Raw genomic sequence first — 17,483 nt, 5'->3', positions numbered from 1 at the left:
AAATTTCAAGGGGTATGAATACTTTGTAAGGCACTATGGGCTAGATTCACAGAGCAAGTACGCCGGCGTATCTACTGATACGCCGGCGTACTTTCAAATTTCCTGCGTCGTATCTTTAGTTTGAATCCTTAAAACAAGATACGACGGCTTCTGGGTTAGATCCGACAGGTGTACGTCTTCGTACGCCTTTGGATCTAAGATGCAATACTTTGGCATCCGCTGGGTGGCGTTCACGTCGTTTTCCGCATCGGGTATGCAAATTAGCGATTTACGACGATCCACGAACGTACGCGCGGCCGTCGCATTTTCTAACGTCGTCTGTAGTCGGCTTTTTCCGGCGTATAGTTAAAGCTGGTATTTTGCGGCGCATGTTAAGTATGGCCGTCGTTCCCGCGTTGAAATTTGAATTTTTTTGCGTAAGTCGTCCGTGAATAGGGATGGACGTAACTCACGTCTAAGTTAAAAAAATTACGTCCTAGCGACGTCATTTAGCGCAATGCACGTCGGGAAATTTTGCGACGACGCATGCGCAGTTTATTCGGCACGGGGACGCGCTTCATTTAAATGAAACCCGCCCCCAACCCGCCCAATTTGAAATCCGCCGCCAGAAATACACTACGCCGCTGTAACTTACGGCGCGAACTCGCTGAGGATTCGAATATACGCCAGGTAAGGTACGGCGGCATAGTGTATCTCTGATACGCTGCGCCTAACTAAATGTATGTGGATCTGGCCCTATCTATCTATCTGTCTATCTATCTGTCTGTCTGTCTGTCTGTCTGTCTGTCTATCTATCTATCTATCTGTCTATCTATCTGTTTATCTCTAGCTATTATAAACCTTATATATTTTTTGTAAATTGTAATTGCATACTGTATAAATAGAACATTTTATACCATGGTTGTTTTCTTTTTTTGACTAATACAAATTTTGGTAAGGATATGTTTTCTGTGTAAACATGTTAAATAGATACGACTATTACAGCTAATTTGTTTTGCTTTTCTCATTCCTTATACATCCACAGGCCCTAGAGCTGGGAGTACGATCAATGCAGCTCGGAGAAGTGTCTTTTCTGCTAACAAATGGCTTATATGCCTTCGGTCTTCTGGGAAGGTATTTCGCATATGACAGCTTAGTAAACATAAGTATGGCGTTATTTAAATAAAAGTCAACCCTGAGGGACCTGCTGGAATGTAAAGGGTTCTCCTGCCCTCTGAATTTTTACCCACCCTGTAGCTGCACCCAATACACTGGCCCACCAGTGGTGACAACCAGGCTTCAGTCTTTTTAGTTTCCAAGGTTAATTTGCTAAAAAAAAAAAAGCACTTGAGAATTTAACTAAATTTGTTTGTACAGTTTAACTTTAAGGGGGCGTGACAGGGGGTGTGTCCTAAGCCTACATACCTTTGCTGATAGGTGTCCCTCGTTCCCATCTCAGAAAGTTGGGAGGTGTGTCTTCAGACAGTGATTTCTCCCAAGGTCTTCAGGACATCCAGCACTGCAGACGCCGCCGAAGATGCTCCTTGTGGGTAGCCCCTTTCTGTTTTCTTAAGCCTCTGCCACAGGCCATCTTGCTTAGGTTCCTAATGCCTCTGCCACAAAGCCAGCTTTAGATTCCTTGGGCTCAGGTTCAGGACCCCAAGATGATGAAAACCCTTAATCAGTTAGACATCCTCTCTAGGCAGGAACCCAGCACACAAAACAAGACCTTTACATACTCATCAGACAAAACCTGAGAGGCAAGGAACCTTCTAGAAGGTTGCTTCAAATATTTATCATCTCCCCTTAGCTTACGTCAATAAAATAACACCATCAGTGATTGGCCAAGGCAGACAAAAATGTATAACTAAATACATAGGCATGGGCGTCCGCTCCATAGGGCAAGGGGGGGCAATTGACCCCCCCTGGAAAATCGAGAAGGTGTTGAAGAGTTTTGCGGCCACGGGCTGTATGAGCGATCCTTGGTTGGATGTCACACAGGCACAGTGATCAGAGTGAAGCTGCCTCCCCTCCAGTGTTTATGTGTACACAGGGGGAGGGAACCTGCTGTGCCTGTGCTGCGCTGATGGCTGATCTGAGGTACTGAAGGGGATGAGGGAGGGGGGTTTGTGCTGAATGGGGGGTCCATCTGGGCTGAAGGGGGGTCTGTACTGAAGGGGGGTATGTGCTGAAAGGGGTCTGTGCTTAAAGGGGGTACATGTGTGCTGAAGGGGGGTCTGTGCGGAATGGGGGGTCTGTGCTGAAGGGGGGTCCATCTGTGCTGAATGGAGGGGTCTGTGCAGAATGGGGGGTCTGTGCTGAATGGAGGGGTCTGTGCTGAAGTGGGGGTCTGTGTTGAAGGTGGGGTCCATCTGTGCTGAAGGGGGTTCTGTACATTCTCTAGGCTATATTTATATGGGCATGGAGTGAAGCTGAATTATCTCAAGAGCTATTTCACACTGCCAGCTGGCCGCGTTATCGGTAAAGTGGCGCTTTACCATTGTTTTAGCTGCAATATTCTGCCGCTAGCGGGGCGCTTTTAACCCCCGCTAGCATTTGAAGAAAGGGTTAAATGCGACTGTGTATCACCGCTGCCGAAGCGCCCCTCCCTGAAAAAATTTCAGCGGACGCCCATGTACATAGGACTTCTCAGACTTACTACTGGAGACAAGTCAACAGCAGTAGGCATAAATAATAATCATTTACGCGTTTTTAGGAGAAATCTAGCGAACAGAGCCCAGGCTGGCTATAGATTAGATTCAAAACAACACTAAATTTACTTAGAGACACTCCAGCTTAAAGCAAACCTCCAGGATCACATTTCTACTGAGATCAGAGGCTAATATACACAGGCAATGTTCTGTCAAGTTCTCCAACCTGTCAGAAACTCTAACCGCTTAACTTCCAGTTTATTTAAAACCAGCAGTAATTGGAGTTTATGACAAATTGGTGGTTGGACACAACACTGGCAACTGGATAGAGTCCGGTGCAGGATAATATGAGCAGAGATTTTTACTCCGCTCCGAAACTAGCCAACAAAATGGCCGCCTCCGAGGTGGCGACAACTTTGTCCTCGTTAGCTGCTGTGCTGTCAAAACAGCTCAGTCTAACTGTACCGGCTCTATTCGGTTGTCGGTGTTGTGTCCAACCACCAATTCGTCAAAATCTCTGATTACTAAGGGTTTAAATAAACCGGAAGTGAAGTGGTTGGATTTTCAGACGGGTTGGAGATAGTAAAAGAACACCAGCTTCATCTATGTGTTATGTAATCTGGCCCTTATGCCGCGTACACACGACCATTTTTCGGTTGTAAAAAATGATTTTTTTTAATGTCATTAAAAACGATCGTGTGTGGGCTCCAGAGCATTTTACACGATGTAAAAAATGGGCATTAAAAATTTCGAACATGCTCTAATTTTTCACCTGCATGCTCAGAAGTAAGTAATGAGACGGGAGCGCTCGTTCTGGTAAAACTAGCGTTCGTAATGGAGTAAGCACATTCATCACGCTGTAACAGACTGAAAAGCGCGAATCGTCTTTTACTAACACAAAATCAGCAAAAGCAGCCCAAAGGGTGGCGCCATCCACATGGAACTTCCCCTTTATAGTGCCGTTGTACGTGTTGTACATCACTGCGCTTTGCTAGAGCATTTTTTTTCACGATCGTGTGTGGGCAAGGCCGTTTTAATGATCGGGTTGAAAAAAAAAATTGTTTTTTCTAGACCCTTAAAAACATAATTTTTTACAACCCGAAAAACGGTCGTGTGTACGCGGCATTAGACTAAAATCCAGGCACCTGCTAGCAGCACCTGTATAATGTGTATCTTTAACCACTTACCCCCCGGACCATATTGCTGCCCAAAGACCAGAGTACTTTTTGCGATTCGGGACTGCGTCGCTTTAACAGACAATTGCGCGGTCGTGCGACGTGGCTCCCAAACAAAATTGGCGTCCTTTTTTTCCCACAAATAGAGCTTTCTTTTGGTGGTATTTGATCACCTCTGCGTTTTTTATTTTTTGCGCTATAAACAAAAATAGAGCGACAATTTTGAAAAAAATGAATATTTTTTACTTTTTGCTGTAATAAATATCCCCCAAAAATATATAAAAAAACATTTTTTTCCTCAGTTTAGGCCGATACGTATTCTTCTACATATTTTTCGTAAAAAAAAAAAATCGCAATAAGCGTTTATTGATTGGTTTGCGCAAAAGTTATAGCGTTTACAAAATAGGGGGTATTTTTATGGCATTTTTATTAATATTTTTTTTTACTAGTAATGGCGGCGATCAGCGATTTTTTTTTCGGTATTGCGACATTATGGCGGACACTTCGGACATTTTTGACACATTTTTGGGACCATTGGCATTTTTATAGCGATCAGTGCTATAAAAATGCATTAGATTACTATAAAAATGCCACTGGCAGTGAAGGGGTTAACACTAGGGGGCGGGGAAGGGGTTAAGTATGCCTGGGTGTGTTCTTACTGTGGGGGGGGGGGTGGCCTCACTAGGGGAAACACTGATCTTCTGTTCATACATTGTATGAACAGAAAATCAGCATTTCCCCTGCTGACAGGAACGAGAGCTGTGCGTTTACACACACAGCTCCCGGTCCCCGCTCTGTACCGAGCGATCGCGTGTGCCCGGCGGCGATCGCGCCCGCCGGGCACACGCACGGGAGTCGCGTGCGCCCCTAGTGGCGGCTAAAAGGCAGGACGTCATAATACGTGATCTCGCCTAGGAGAGCCACCTTGTGGACGTATTATGACGGTGCGGCGACGGCAAGTGGTTAAAAGGTTTCTTAAGTGCTTCAGGAGCCCTGAGGGGTACTCTAATCTACAAAATGTACTTGCTGTTGATTCCCCCCTAACATCTCTCTTCTGACCAGCAATGCAGTCCATCATAGTGATAGGCTGCTAAGAATGTGTGGGAGGCAGGAGGGGACAAGCCAGCGTTTGACATAACACAGCTCTTGCTCACAGGATTTGAGGCTCCTCGGGGGAGAGAACCTTTGCAGGTACACAGCATGTTTAGGCACAAGCAGGTGTCTACATTTTATTCCCATGGCTAGTTTATGTAGTATGCAGAACTAGCAAGTTTACTTTAGCCATTACATTTTTAAGATGCTCTGTTATCAATTAGAACTACCTGACATGTGTATAAAAGACCGTAGGGCTGCTTTGTGTATACAGAACATTTGTGCTTCTTAATTGGGAGATCAGAGATATAGGCCGCGTACACACGATCGGTCAAAACCGATGAAAACGGACTGAATGACCGTTTTCATCGGTCCAAACTGATCGTGTGTGGGCCCCATCGGTCAGTTAACCTTCGGTCAAAAAAATGAGAACTTGCTTTAAAATTGAACCGATGGACGCCTAACCGATAGGTCAAAACCAATCGTTAGTATGCAAAAGCATCGGTTAAAAACCCGCGCATTCTCAGAATCAAGTCGACGCATGCTTGGAAGCATTGAACTTAGTTTTTTTCAGCACGTCGTTGTGTTTTACGTCACAGCGTTCTGACACGATCGGTTTATTAACCGATGGTGTGTAGGCACTTCGGACCGTTCTCATCGGATGGACTGATCGTGTGTACGCGGCCTTAGAGAGTGTTTTTCTGCTTCTAGTATGTAAGGCCATTGCGGATTGGAATCTGCGGACATCTAGTCACCTGTTCACATCAGGTTACAGTAGTTCAGTTTACTATAAAGGCCTGAACACACGATCAGATTTTCCGATGGGAATTGTGTGATGACAGACGACTGTTTGTATGCTCCATCGGACAATTGTTGTTTGTATTTTCCGTCAAAAAATGTTGGATAGCATGCTTTAAAATTTTCCGACAACAAATGCGTGTTGTCGGATGATCCTATCATGTGTACAGAAGTCCTTCAGAAAAAAATCCAAAGTACAAAGACGCATGCTCAGAAGCAATACTAACGATATCACAACATCAGGGGCCATGTGACGTCAGACCCCTGATGACGTTAGACATTACTGATGAAACGCATCGGGATAGTTAGTGTATGATATGTCACTTCCGCCATCTATCTGGAGCGCAGGTGGAATGCAATCGGTGTGCCTGCTCGTTTTTATGGGCTGATCTGAGTTTACTGAACTGTAAGTGCTACATGGTTTTATGGAAAAAATGTGATACATATTACACCAGGAGGAGTGTTCTCCCTATTTTTTGATTTATGTTAACACTATAGTTGGCGGACTTACTGTTTGGTGGCCGTATTATACTGGAGGACATATCTTCACATTTACCCATGCTCATTTGACTACCTGTAATGGGTGTCACGGTAGTCCGGTGAGTAGGACGTTTGCCTAAATTACAGGTGGAAGATGGCACTTATTCCTCACAGCAATTAAAGGGGTTGTAAATAAAAAATAAATTATTTAAAATAACAAACATGTTATACTTACCTCCACTGTGCAGCTCGTTTTGCACAAAGTGGCCCCGATCCTCGTCTTCTGGGGTCCGTCGGCGGCTGTCTTTGGTCCTCCCCACAAGAACTCCACACATTCATGCGAGCTCCCTCGCATTGTGTGGAGTCCTTGCGGGCGCGCTCCCGTGATACAGCGAGCGGCCATGGCTGCTCACTGTATCACTCGGCCCCGCCCCTCGGCGTGCCGCATCATTGGATGTGATGACAGCAGCGCTAGCCAATGGCTGCACTGCTTTCAATCCATCCGCTCTAGCCAATAAACGGCCAGGCTGAGGGGCAAAGAGGATGTCGGGGCCGAGCACGGGAGTTTCGAGGGGTCAGGTATTGGGCCGGGGGGGGGGGGGGTATTGTTGGAAGTTTTTTTTACCTTAATGCAAAGAATGCATTAAGGTGAAAAAACTTTTACCTTTACAACCCCTTTAAGAATATTCCACTTTCACTTGGATTGAAGAATTTGGTGGTAGTTTTATGGACTTTATTATTATCATTATTTGATACGCATAGTTGTGATTCATGAGCATGGTATGGAATTTATTAGGCAGATTCACAAAGAGTTACGTCGGCGTATCAGTAGATACGCCGTCGTAACTCTGAATCTGCGCCGTCGTACATTTAAGTGTATTCTCAAATTGAGATATACTTAAATGTAGCTAAGATACGACAGCGGGCGCCGTCGTATCTTAGCTGACTATTTACGCCGGCCGCTAGGGGCGTGTACGCTGATTTACGCCTAGAATGCATAAATCAGCGTGGTACGCCTATTCCCGAACGTACGCTTGCCCGTCGCAGTAAAGATACGCCGTTTACGTAAGGCGTTTTCAGGCGTAAAATTAGTCCAACAAAAAGCTGGCCTAAAAAACGTCAATCACGTCGGGTCACGATTCATTTGCATAAAACACGCCCACCTCTTCACAATTTGAATTAGGCATGCTTAGGCCTGCTCATTTCAGCTATGCCGCTGTACCTTAGGACGCAAGTGCTTTGTGAATACAGCACTTGCCTCTCTAACTTACGGTGGCGTAGCGTATATGAGATACGCTACGCCTGCCTAACGTTAGGCACAGGTACATGAATCTAGCTATATATATCCGTTTCTTGTTTCATTACTAGAACTTTGGTCTCACTACAGGCTGCTCTCTCTCTCTATTTCTCTCTCTCTCCCTATATATATATATATTTATTTAATTTATGAATTTGGTATTTTTTTATCCAGGGTGCACGGCCCATGGATTTTTTTCTTAAAAAACAATTTTTCAGAATTTAAAACTGACTACTCAAATATGTTCTAAACTGGGGTAATACATTTTTCTCCTTCTCTTATTCCCTTTCACTCCAAAGTCACCACTAAATGACAGTAAGAATAATGGCTCTGAATAGCTCTTTGTGATTCTGTGAAAAAATGCAATCTTTAAAACGCTTTGTTCAAGATGTTTCCCAATATATCACCCGTTAGAAATACGATGCAGATGCTGACATTGCCAAGCCTATTGAGATGACAACGCTCGACAGCAGCTGCGCAATCAGAAATATAACTGGATTTATGCATTTCAGATGTTTTATTTGGATCACTTTTCAGGCCCATCATAAGCCACTCCTCTAAAACAATATTGTCATAAAAAAAATGACAGTAAAGCTATATATTTAGCTTGCACGCAGCTGTTTCATTCCTAAAACATGTAATTAGCGTACCATATGGTACAGAGGCTTATGCAAGGATAGAGCAGCATAAATTGGTGAAATTCTACATTGCATCTGACTTAGTCAGTCCTAGTACAGCTAAAAAGCCAATACAGTTAAAAGCAAAGAATAAATAAATGTAAGCCTGGTTTTCCGTTGACAGAGTGTCACATACCTGGCTGGAGATCGAGATGGCGAGGGTGACCTTTCTAGAACCTCTAGTCTACGGTTTCTCAACTAGGGTTTCTTCACGGATTGCAAGGGGTTCCTTGAGCAATGAGAAATTTCTGCTGAAGCCATTGATCTTTTTTGCTATCTGTAAGTTGGTGATTCTTCCCAATGACCACAAGTGTAAGAAGAATTCTTCCCATTGACTATCACACTTATGTATCATGAGTTGTAGATATATAGCTAGATTCAGAAAGAGTTAAGCCGGCGTATCAGTAGATACGCTGGGCCATATTCTCGTAGATTTGAGGCGGTCGTCGCGTAAGCCATTTACACTACGCTGCCCCAACTTACAGGAGCAAGTGCTGTATTCCCCAAACACTTGCTCCGTAGTTTGGGGCGGCGTAGTGTAATTGGCCCGGCGTATCCCCGCGTAATTCCAAGTGGGCGGCTTGTATTTAAATTAAGCGCGCCCCCGTGCCGTTCGAACTGCGCATGCGCCGGGCTTAAAATAGCCCAGTGCGCATGCTCCAGTTCTCGAAGGAAAACGTCAATGACGCTGACGTGTGCGTCATTGACGTAAAGTCGTATTCAAGAACGACTTAGTAAAATGACGTACCCGACGGGAAAAGACGACGCGGACCCGAAGCCATAGTTAACATGGAATACGTGGGACTGGCGTAAGGTTACCCCTCATATAGCAGGGGTAACCTTACACTTACGCAAACGACGTAAGCGACGGTTACGCAACGCGATTTAGTTCGAGAATCGGCGTATCAGGCTCATTTGCATAAACAAATGAGACCTGAACGTAAACGCCATCTAGCGGCCGGCGGCGAATTACATTTAGGATCCGACAGTGTAAGTGACTTACACTAGTCGGATCCTAGCCTAAATCCGGTGTATCTTGTTTTGTGAATACAAAACAATGATACGCCGGCGGGAAATTCGATTTACGCCGGTGTATCAGTAGATACACCGGCGTAACTTGTTGGAGAATATGGCTCGCTGTCGTAACTCTGAATCTAAGCCGTCGTATCTTTAAGTGTATTCTCAAAACTAGATACACTTAAATGTAGCTAAGATACGATGGCCTGCGCCGTCGTATCTAAGCTGTCTATTTAGGCCGGCCGCTAGGGGCGTGAACGCTGATTTACGCCTAGAATGCGTAAATCAGCGATATACGCCTATTCACGAACGTACGCTTGCCCGTCGCAGTAAAGATACGCCGTTTACGTAAGGCGTTTTCAGGCGTAAAGTTAGTCCAACAAAAAGCTGGCCTAGCCAATGTTAAGTATGGACGTCGGTCCAGCGTCGAATTTAGAAAATTTTACGTCGTTTGCGTAAGTCGTCCGTGAATGGGGCTGGACGTAATTTACGTTCACGTCGAAACCAATAAGTCCTTGCGGCGTAATTTGGAGCAATGCACACTGGGATATGTCCACGGGTTAGTGGGCGTCCTGACCCTCCTGCTCACCCCCTCAAGAGGCTTTCTCCACACCAGGGAGAAAGCCTCGCATTACTGTGTGTAGTTACAGACAGAAGAACAGGAAGTGAGGATTTCTCAGAAGAAATAAGGACATTTAAAAGCAAAATCGAAGGATGAGGTAAGTGCAGGAGGACTGCACTAAGGTAAAGGAAGCTATTTAGGTTAAACATTTTTTACCTTTACAACCCCTTTAACCACTTAAGACCCGGACCAATATGCAGGTATTTCTGTCATCCCAGAAATGACCACTGGGTCAGTCTGTGGTCAAGGGGTGCAATATCACCCCTTGCCGGCAGTTGGCGCCAGAGGGGTTCTGGCAGAGCAAGTTTTTCCCAGCAGCCAATTGGAGGAGTTTTCCCTCGCAGGGCATGCTGGGGGTGAGTATATCTGTGACAGGGATCATGTGTTGAAAGTTTTCGCAGGGTCCCCGTTCCAGGTGCGGTATCCACCTTCAGGGTACGCGCATCCATGGACCCCGCCAGCGCAGCCCACCTGGCCAAAGCTGACATGCTGCAGCGAACCTCGTCCTGAGGAGAAAAGGGATCCCAGTGTTCCACTGGGTCCCATGACTTGTTGAGAGGATCCCAGTCTGGGATCGGGCATCCGGACCACTGACAGGTATGCTTGCTGTCATCCGGGGGGCCCATATAGGAAAAGTCCACTGGGAGGATTCACTCTCTTTATTCACCTAAGTCCTTTGGCCTGTGGCAGAGGCCCTAGAGCCGGGTCTGTGAGAGAGACCCGTTCCTCCCAGCTAGTTCAGAGTGACGCTCCGGCTGCCAGGCCTATTATAGTGGGTCTGTCCGGGGGCACTTTACCCACTCCAAGTAGAGTGGCGACGAGTTACAACAATTGGTACTATACAGAGCAGTATTGATTGCTCCATTCAACATCCAGGCCTGATACCGCAAGGTTCTCTTCTCTTTCCTTCATCAACCTTGACCTTCCTAATACGTGTTGATGTTAATAAAGCATTGAAAACGCTTTTATTGGCTGTCTGGACCTTCGTTCACTACCGCTGTTCTCACAATTGCACCCCTAGACACCGCCAGGGTAACTTAGCAGGCCGATCCCAAAATCAACCAGCGGCTCCTTAGGGGGTGAGCGCTACATAGGTATATTTCTTATAGTTGACAGTTTCCTATGCTTGTCTTTCCTTCCATAACAGAGGGTCCACCGTGTGGGGTAAGAGTACAGCCTAACTTTATGTTGGTGATTCACCTGGTGAAGGATACCACTTGGAGTTCACAGCACCCAGAACTTTATTCAGCATATGTTTCAAGGAATTGAACTTATTCATTTTTTTTTGCTGATACTTTTTTGGACTTTACCATCCATTCACATTATATTATGTTCACTTAGCGCAACTTACTTTGTATCCAGTAATAGAGCATAGGCAGAAGAAGCTTGGGCCCGGGGCCTTGGACTGCGAATCTCGTTGCCTTTTGATTTGTAGCGGGTCTTGGGGATGTGGAGGAGATTCTGGTTAGTTGACCGGAGGGGGCGACTTGGGGTGTAGTGCTTTATTTTATCACAGAGGTATTGCGGGGCTTTTCCTTGTGTACATTTGTAAGTGAGGCAGAGGGTCTTAAATGTAACCCAATCCTTCACGGCTAGCCAATGGAGGGTCCTAAGGGACGGGGTGATTGATTCCCAGTTTTTTTTTCCAGTTACCAATCTGGCTGCTGTATTCTGGATAACTTGTAGACGTGAAATTTGGTATTTGGAAAGTCCTAGGTAGAGGGAGTTTGCGTAGTCGAGTCGGGAATTGATGATTGTTCCAACTACTGCTGCTGTGTCTCCTTCCGGAATGAAGGGGGTGAGTCTACGCAATAGGCAAAGAAGGTGGTGAGATCCGCTGACTACTGATTCTATTTGTGCATCCATTGTCTTGTCTGAGGCCCCGTACACACGTCCGAGAAACTCGACGGGCAAAACACATCGTTTTGCTCGTCGAGTTCCTTGTGAAGCCGCCGAGGATCTCGGCGAACCAAGTTTCCCCATTGACTAACGAGGAAATAGAGAACATGTTCTCTATTTGGCTCGACGAGTTCCTCGTCGGCTTCCTCGGCCAAAAGTGTACACACGACCGGTTTCCTCGGCAGAATACGGCTCCCATCGAGTTTCTGGCTGAATTCTGCCGAGAAACTCAGTCGTGTGTACGGGGCCTGAGTCGAAGATAACTCTGAGGCTTTTGGCTTTAGTGCTGGGGACTAATTTTCTGTGGCCTCATAAATGTAGGGTATATTAGAGAGATGAAATTCAGAACTTTGCAGACTTTCTATCAGATCTGTTTTAGCCTTTACCATTATAACATTGTGGTTGGTCTCTGTACACACTAGAAAGAATCTTAATAGACTTCACTATCTATCCAACGCTGAGTGCTAAAGTAGGTTTGTAAATCCAAGGAGTCCATTATATTGTATGTTTGGTAGCATACATTAACAATTTGCACTGAAGTAGGTGTGAACTGCTGTCCATTAGAGACATTTTCTGCCAGTTAAAATCAGTCCTTTTCCTTAGGCAGGTTAGTGTTGACTTAGCAAGTGTAAGAAAGAACCCCTTGTCAGCTTGTTGCAGCACCAGCAGCCATGTATACAGGAAGAGCCAGTTGGGATTATTTGCAAATAGAATAGAATTTGGCATTGAAATACGGTGTCACAACTGCAAGCCAAATATTTGGCTTGTGGCTGCTGCGCAGCCTCATTGAGCTCAATGGGCAAGTTTAACAGGGGATGCAGTCTGTGAAACTTGACATGTCCAGTTAAAATTGCTGCACTATGAAGTTAAGCATTGAGGCTGAAAGCAGCTGCTATGTTCATTTAGAGGTGGGTGGTCTGTTTTAATCATCCTCCTTTAGGTCACTCCCACTATTAGACGCAATCTGGTCGTGCCCATTGCTCTCTTTGGCATGCATAACAGAACTTGTTTTTCAACTGTATCCCAGCATGGTGGCTGATAATTTGTCATGCTGTGTTGACTTTTTAAATGTAAGCCAGGCCAATTACCTCTTAGGCCGCGTACACACGATCAGTCCATCCGACGAGAACGATTCGAAGGACCGTTTTAATCGGTTAACCGATGAAGCTGACTGATGGTCTGATGTGCCTACACACCATCAGTTAAAAAAACGATCGAGTCCAAGGCGGTGACGTAAAACACGACGTGCAGAGAAAAATGAAGTTCAATGCTTCCAAGCATGCGTCGACTTGATTCTGAGCATGCGCGGGTTTTTAACCATCGGTTTTGACCTATCTGTTAGGCGTCCATCGGTTCAAATTTAAAGCAAGTTCTCTTTTTTTGGACTGAAGGACAACTGACCGATGGGGCGTACACACGATCGGTTTGGAACGATGAAACTGAACTTCAGTCCGTTTTCATCGGTTTTGTCCGATCGTGTGTACGCGGCCTTATGGGTATTGTCAGAGTTTACAGATTGTGTATCTACTTTTTAAATATCGATTGTTTTAGTTCCTAATAAAAGGTCTGTCATTTTTTGTCAGGTTGTCAGAAAAAAATGTGCTCAGTAAATTTTCCATGTTTCATAAGTACAAAGAGTTGCAAAAGGCTGCTGTAGAATGACAAATATTCAGGGGCGGACTGACCATTCGGCACTTGGGGCCAGATTCACGTAGGTGAGCGGCGGCGTAACGTATCCTAGATACGTTTCACCGCCGCAAGTTTTCATCGCAAGTGCCTGATTCACAAAGCACTTGCGATGAAAACTACGCTGGCAGCCTCCGGCGCAAGGCAGGCCAATTCAAATGGGCGTGTGCCATTTAAATTAGGCGCGCTCCCGCGCCGGACCTACTGCGCATGCTCAGTTTTGCAATTCCCATTGTGCTTTGCGCGCCGTGACGTCATTTTTTCAAACGGCGACGCGCGTCGCGTACTACCGTATTCCCGGACGTGTTACGCAAACGACGTTAAATTTTAAATTTCGACGCGGGAACGACGGCCATACTTTAGACAGCAATACGATTGCTGACTAAAGTTAGGGCACCCAAAACGACGACTAACTTTGCGACGGGAAACTAGACTAGCGGCGACGTAGCGAACGCGAAAATCCGTCGTGGATCGCCGTAACTCCTAATTTGCATACCCGACGCTGGTTTACGACGCAAACTCCCCCCAGCGGCGGCCGCGGTACTGCATCCTAAGATCCGACAGTGTAAAACAATTACACCTGTCGGATCTTATGGATATCTTTGCGTAACTGATTCTATGAATCAGTCGCATAGATAGAAACAGAGATACGACGGCGTATCAGGAGATACGCCGTCGTATCCCTTTTGTGAATCTGGCCCATGGGCACTGCCCAAGGGCCCCATGCCACTAGGGGGGCCCCATCAGGGTAGCCAGCCTCATTAAAACCAGGGACAGTATGTAAAAATCTGTGTTTTTTTTTTTTTTAATCCCAAGATTATAGCTGCCCCGCCTCTCCAGTACCGTCTCAGTGTGTGTATGTGTATTTTGTGTGTATACTGTGTGTGTATATTGTGTGTCTGTGTATGCATACTGTATGTGTATGTGTGTGTATACTGTGTGGCCCCATAATCTAATGCCTGGGGGCAGGGCCGGCCCTATGATGGGACCGGGTGGTACCATGGTTACCAGGCAGCACTTTTAGGGGGGCAGCATTCTGCCGCCCGCCAGTCAGCCCACTCCGCTGCCTGTGAGGACACTCACAGCCGGAGGGGAGCAGTCTGCGAGTGAGAAAGGCAGGCGCCGCTCCCTCTGAGGAACCTGTTGTGCCGAGAATGGTTGCCCGCCGGAATCTGTTCCCCCTAGCTCTCGGCTCCGATCGGAACTTTGCCTCTCCAGCCCTCTGCATTGCCGCTCCCTCCTACTCTACCCACAAATTCTTATGATCCTAATACCGCCCCGTCCCCGTGCGTGCCCCCGATACAATGTAATTACTCATTATGGCAGATTGGATAGCAGCGTTTTCCCCCGGGAGACAGCCTGTGTACAGGATATATCTATGCCTATGTGGTTCGGATGACTTTGACTATTTTCCTCTCTTGTCTGTTCTGAAGAAGCCTCATGGCGAAACGCGTAGACGCACAGGGGACATTTATAGGTAACATACATACCTGACATCTTGTATGGTTTTCTTTTTAGTGTTGTTTTATGTAACTACTTTGTAATAAAATTATATATTTTTTGCTATTCCTGTCTGTGTTGCCTATAAAGTCCGACCATTGGTTGCTTTCTTTAAGCAATTTTGTCTTTATCACATGAATAGAGCCATGACAGGTCCTCTTTATACATGTATAGAGCCATGACGTGATTTTTTTGGGGGGGGAGGGGCAGCATTTCATTCTTGGTCCCAGGGAGCACAATGTCTTGGGCCGGCACTGCCTGGGGACCCCATAATCTCCTATTGCCCAGGGGCCCCATAATCTCCTATTGCCCAGGGGCCCCATAATCTCCTATTGCCCAGGGGCCCCATGAGTTGTCAGTCCGCCCCTGCAAATATGCTAAACCTAACAATGTCAACCATTATAAGATGTTCCTTATAAATTACACTTGATTAATGTAAGAATATGCATGCACAAAATTTACTTTTTTTTCTGCTTTTGATTTTCTTGCAGGGATCCAGACATCCCATCGGATGCCCCTCTAATGTACAAAGTGATTTTAACCCATGTCAGAGACAAGCCCAGTCTAGGGGTTCTTACCACTACTGACCGTATTACCCTTGCAAACCAGAAAAGGGAATGTGGAAATTTCCATTTTGAGCGGGAAGAATATCGAAGTGCCATGCACTCTTATAGCCAAGCACTGAGCATCCTCATTCTACCCACTGCAGGTAACTGTTACTGCAGAACATACCTAGATTCTAAATACTATTGCTAACAGTTTATCCTTCGACTCATTCATTTTTGGAAATATTTATAACATTCAAAGAGCCTGTAAATACAAATAACAACACGGAGCTGCGGATCAACCCTGCCCCTTTTTTTATTTATTTTTTTAGAGGTCCGGAGGTCCCCAGGGCCCCGGATGGCAACCCCCCCCCCCTTTTTTTTATTATTTTTTATAAAAAAAAAATAAAAATTCTAATATATATATATATATATATATATATCTATATATATATATATTTTTTTTTTTTTAGGGTTACGGGGGGCCCGGAGATCCTCAGGGCCCCCGGATGACAACCCCCCTTTTTTTATAAAAAATAAATATTTTTTTTATATATTTTTTTATTAATTTATTTTATTTATATAATTATTATTAAAGGGCCCAGAGGTCCCCAGGGCTCCGGGTGGCAACCCCCCTTTTTTTATATAAAAAAAAGTTTTTTTTTATATTTTATTTCTTTTTTTTTCCTTTATATATATATATATATATATATATATATATATATATATATATATATATATATATATATATATATATATATATATATATATTTTAATTAAAGGGCTCAGAGGTCCCCAGGGCCCCATGTGGCAAACCCCCTTTTTTTATAAATGTTTATTTATTTATTTTAAAATTTTTTATTAAAGGGCCCAGAGGTCCCCAGGGCCCTGGATGGCAACCCCGCCCTTTGTTTTTTTATAAATGTTTTTTTTTTTTTATATATATATTTTTTATTATTATTCTTTTTTTAATTATTATTAATGGGCCCAGAGGTCCCGGATGGCAACCCCCCTTTTTTGTAATTTCTTTTTATAAAAAAAAATTGTATATATCTATCTATATATATATATATATATATATATATATATATATATATATATATATATATATATATATATATATATATATTTATTTATTTTTTATTAAAGGGCCCAGAGGTCCCCATGGCCCCGGATGGCTACCTCCCCTTTTTTATATATATATATATTTTTTTATAAATGTTTTTTTTATATATATTTTTATTATTATTAAAGGGCCCAGAGGTTTCTTTTTTTAATTATTATTAATGGGCCCAGAGGTCCCGGATGGCAACCCCCCTTTTTTGTAATTTCTTTTTATAAAAAAAAATTGTATATATCTATCTATATATATATATATATATATATATATATATTTATATTTATTTTTTATTACAGGGCACAGAGGTCCCCCCCCCGCTTCTCAATTTGCGGCAGCCCCCCCCCCCCCCCTGCTTCAGGGGGCCCATGCCTGAAGCTGTGTAAGGGGCCCCATAATTCCTGATGGCTGCCCTGCCCACAGCGCATTGGTGTGAAAGCATCCATGGGCCCCTTCCACATGGCCAGCCCAACCCAGTTGGACCCTCTAGGAGTGGCAGATGTAAACCGACTTGTGTCCTACCTGCCACCAAATCCGGCTGTGCTCGTGTCTGCTCTGCATTCGCAGAGCAGACCTGGACCTGCCATCCACCCGCTCCGCTGATTGTGGCCCGTGACTGGTTACCAAGTCGCTTAAGTGGCCCTCGCGCTTCAAAAGGTTGGGCACCCCTGGTGTAAAGGCAGGTGTCCCAATACTTTTGACTATATAGTGTTTATTACATATAGACAAATCAGTCTAATTTTCTCATATATCTGCAACAGTCTATATAGGCACTGGTACAGTCTATGGCATTGTGCGCATAAACTTCCAATACTAGTTAAAAAGAACATGTAAAATAATCTGAACTGCACAAAGTAAATGATGCATGGTCTTCCTTTAACGAAACAGTATTTGCCTGGAAACTGCCCGAGGTCAAACGTGTGTGCGTCACGCAGTTTCAGGACGGCT

The 17,483-nt window shown here is 44.7% G+C and overlaps 1 protein-coding gene across 1 annotated transcript in view; it reads left to right on the top strand.

The window, feature by feature from the left end:
• Positions 1-17,483, top strand: part of LOC120931250 (peptidyl-prolyl cis-trans isomerase FKBP8-like) — a 76,761-nt gene that overhangs the window by 19,851 nt on the left and 39,427 nt on the right. Inside the window, exons 3-4 of the mRNA XM_040342499.1 lie at positions 1,025-1,113; positions 15,365-15,582. Coding sequence (XP_040198433.1) covers positions 1,025-1,113; positions 15,365-15,582 — 307 coding nt within the window. The remainder of the gene's footprint in view (positions 1-1,024; positions 1,114-15,364; positions 15,583-17,483) is intronic.

Source organism: Rana temporaria, chromosome 3, assembly GCF_905171775.1.
Source record: "Rana temporaria chromosome 3, aRanTem1.1, whole genome shotgun sequence".
NCBI classification, from domain to species: domain Eukaryota; kingdom Metazoa; phylum Chordata; class Amphibia; order Anura; family Ranidae; genus Rana; species Rana temporaria.
Note: the sequence above shows the minus strand (reverse complement) of the source record. Positions and strands in the feature narration are given on the sequence as shown.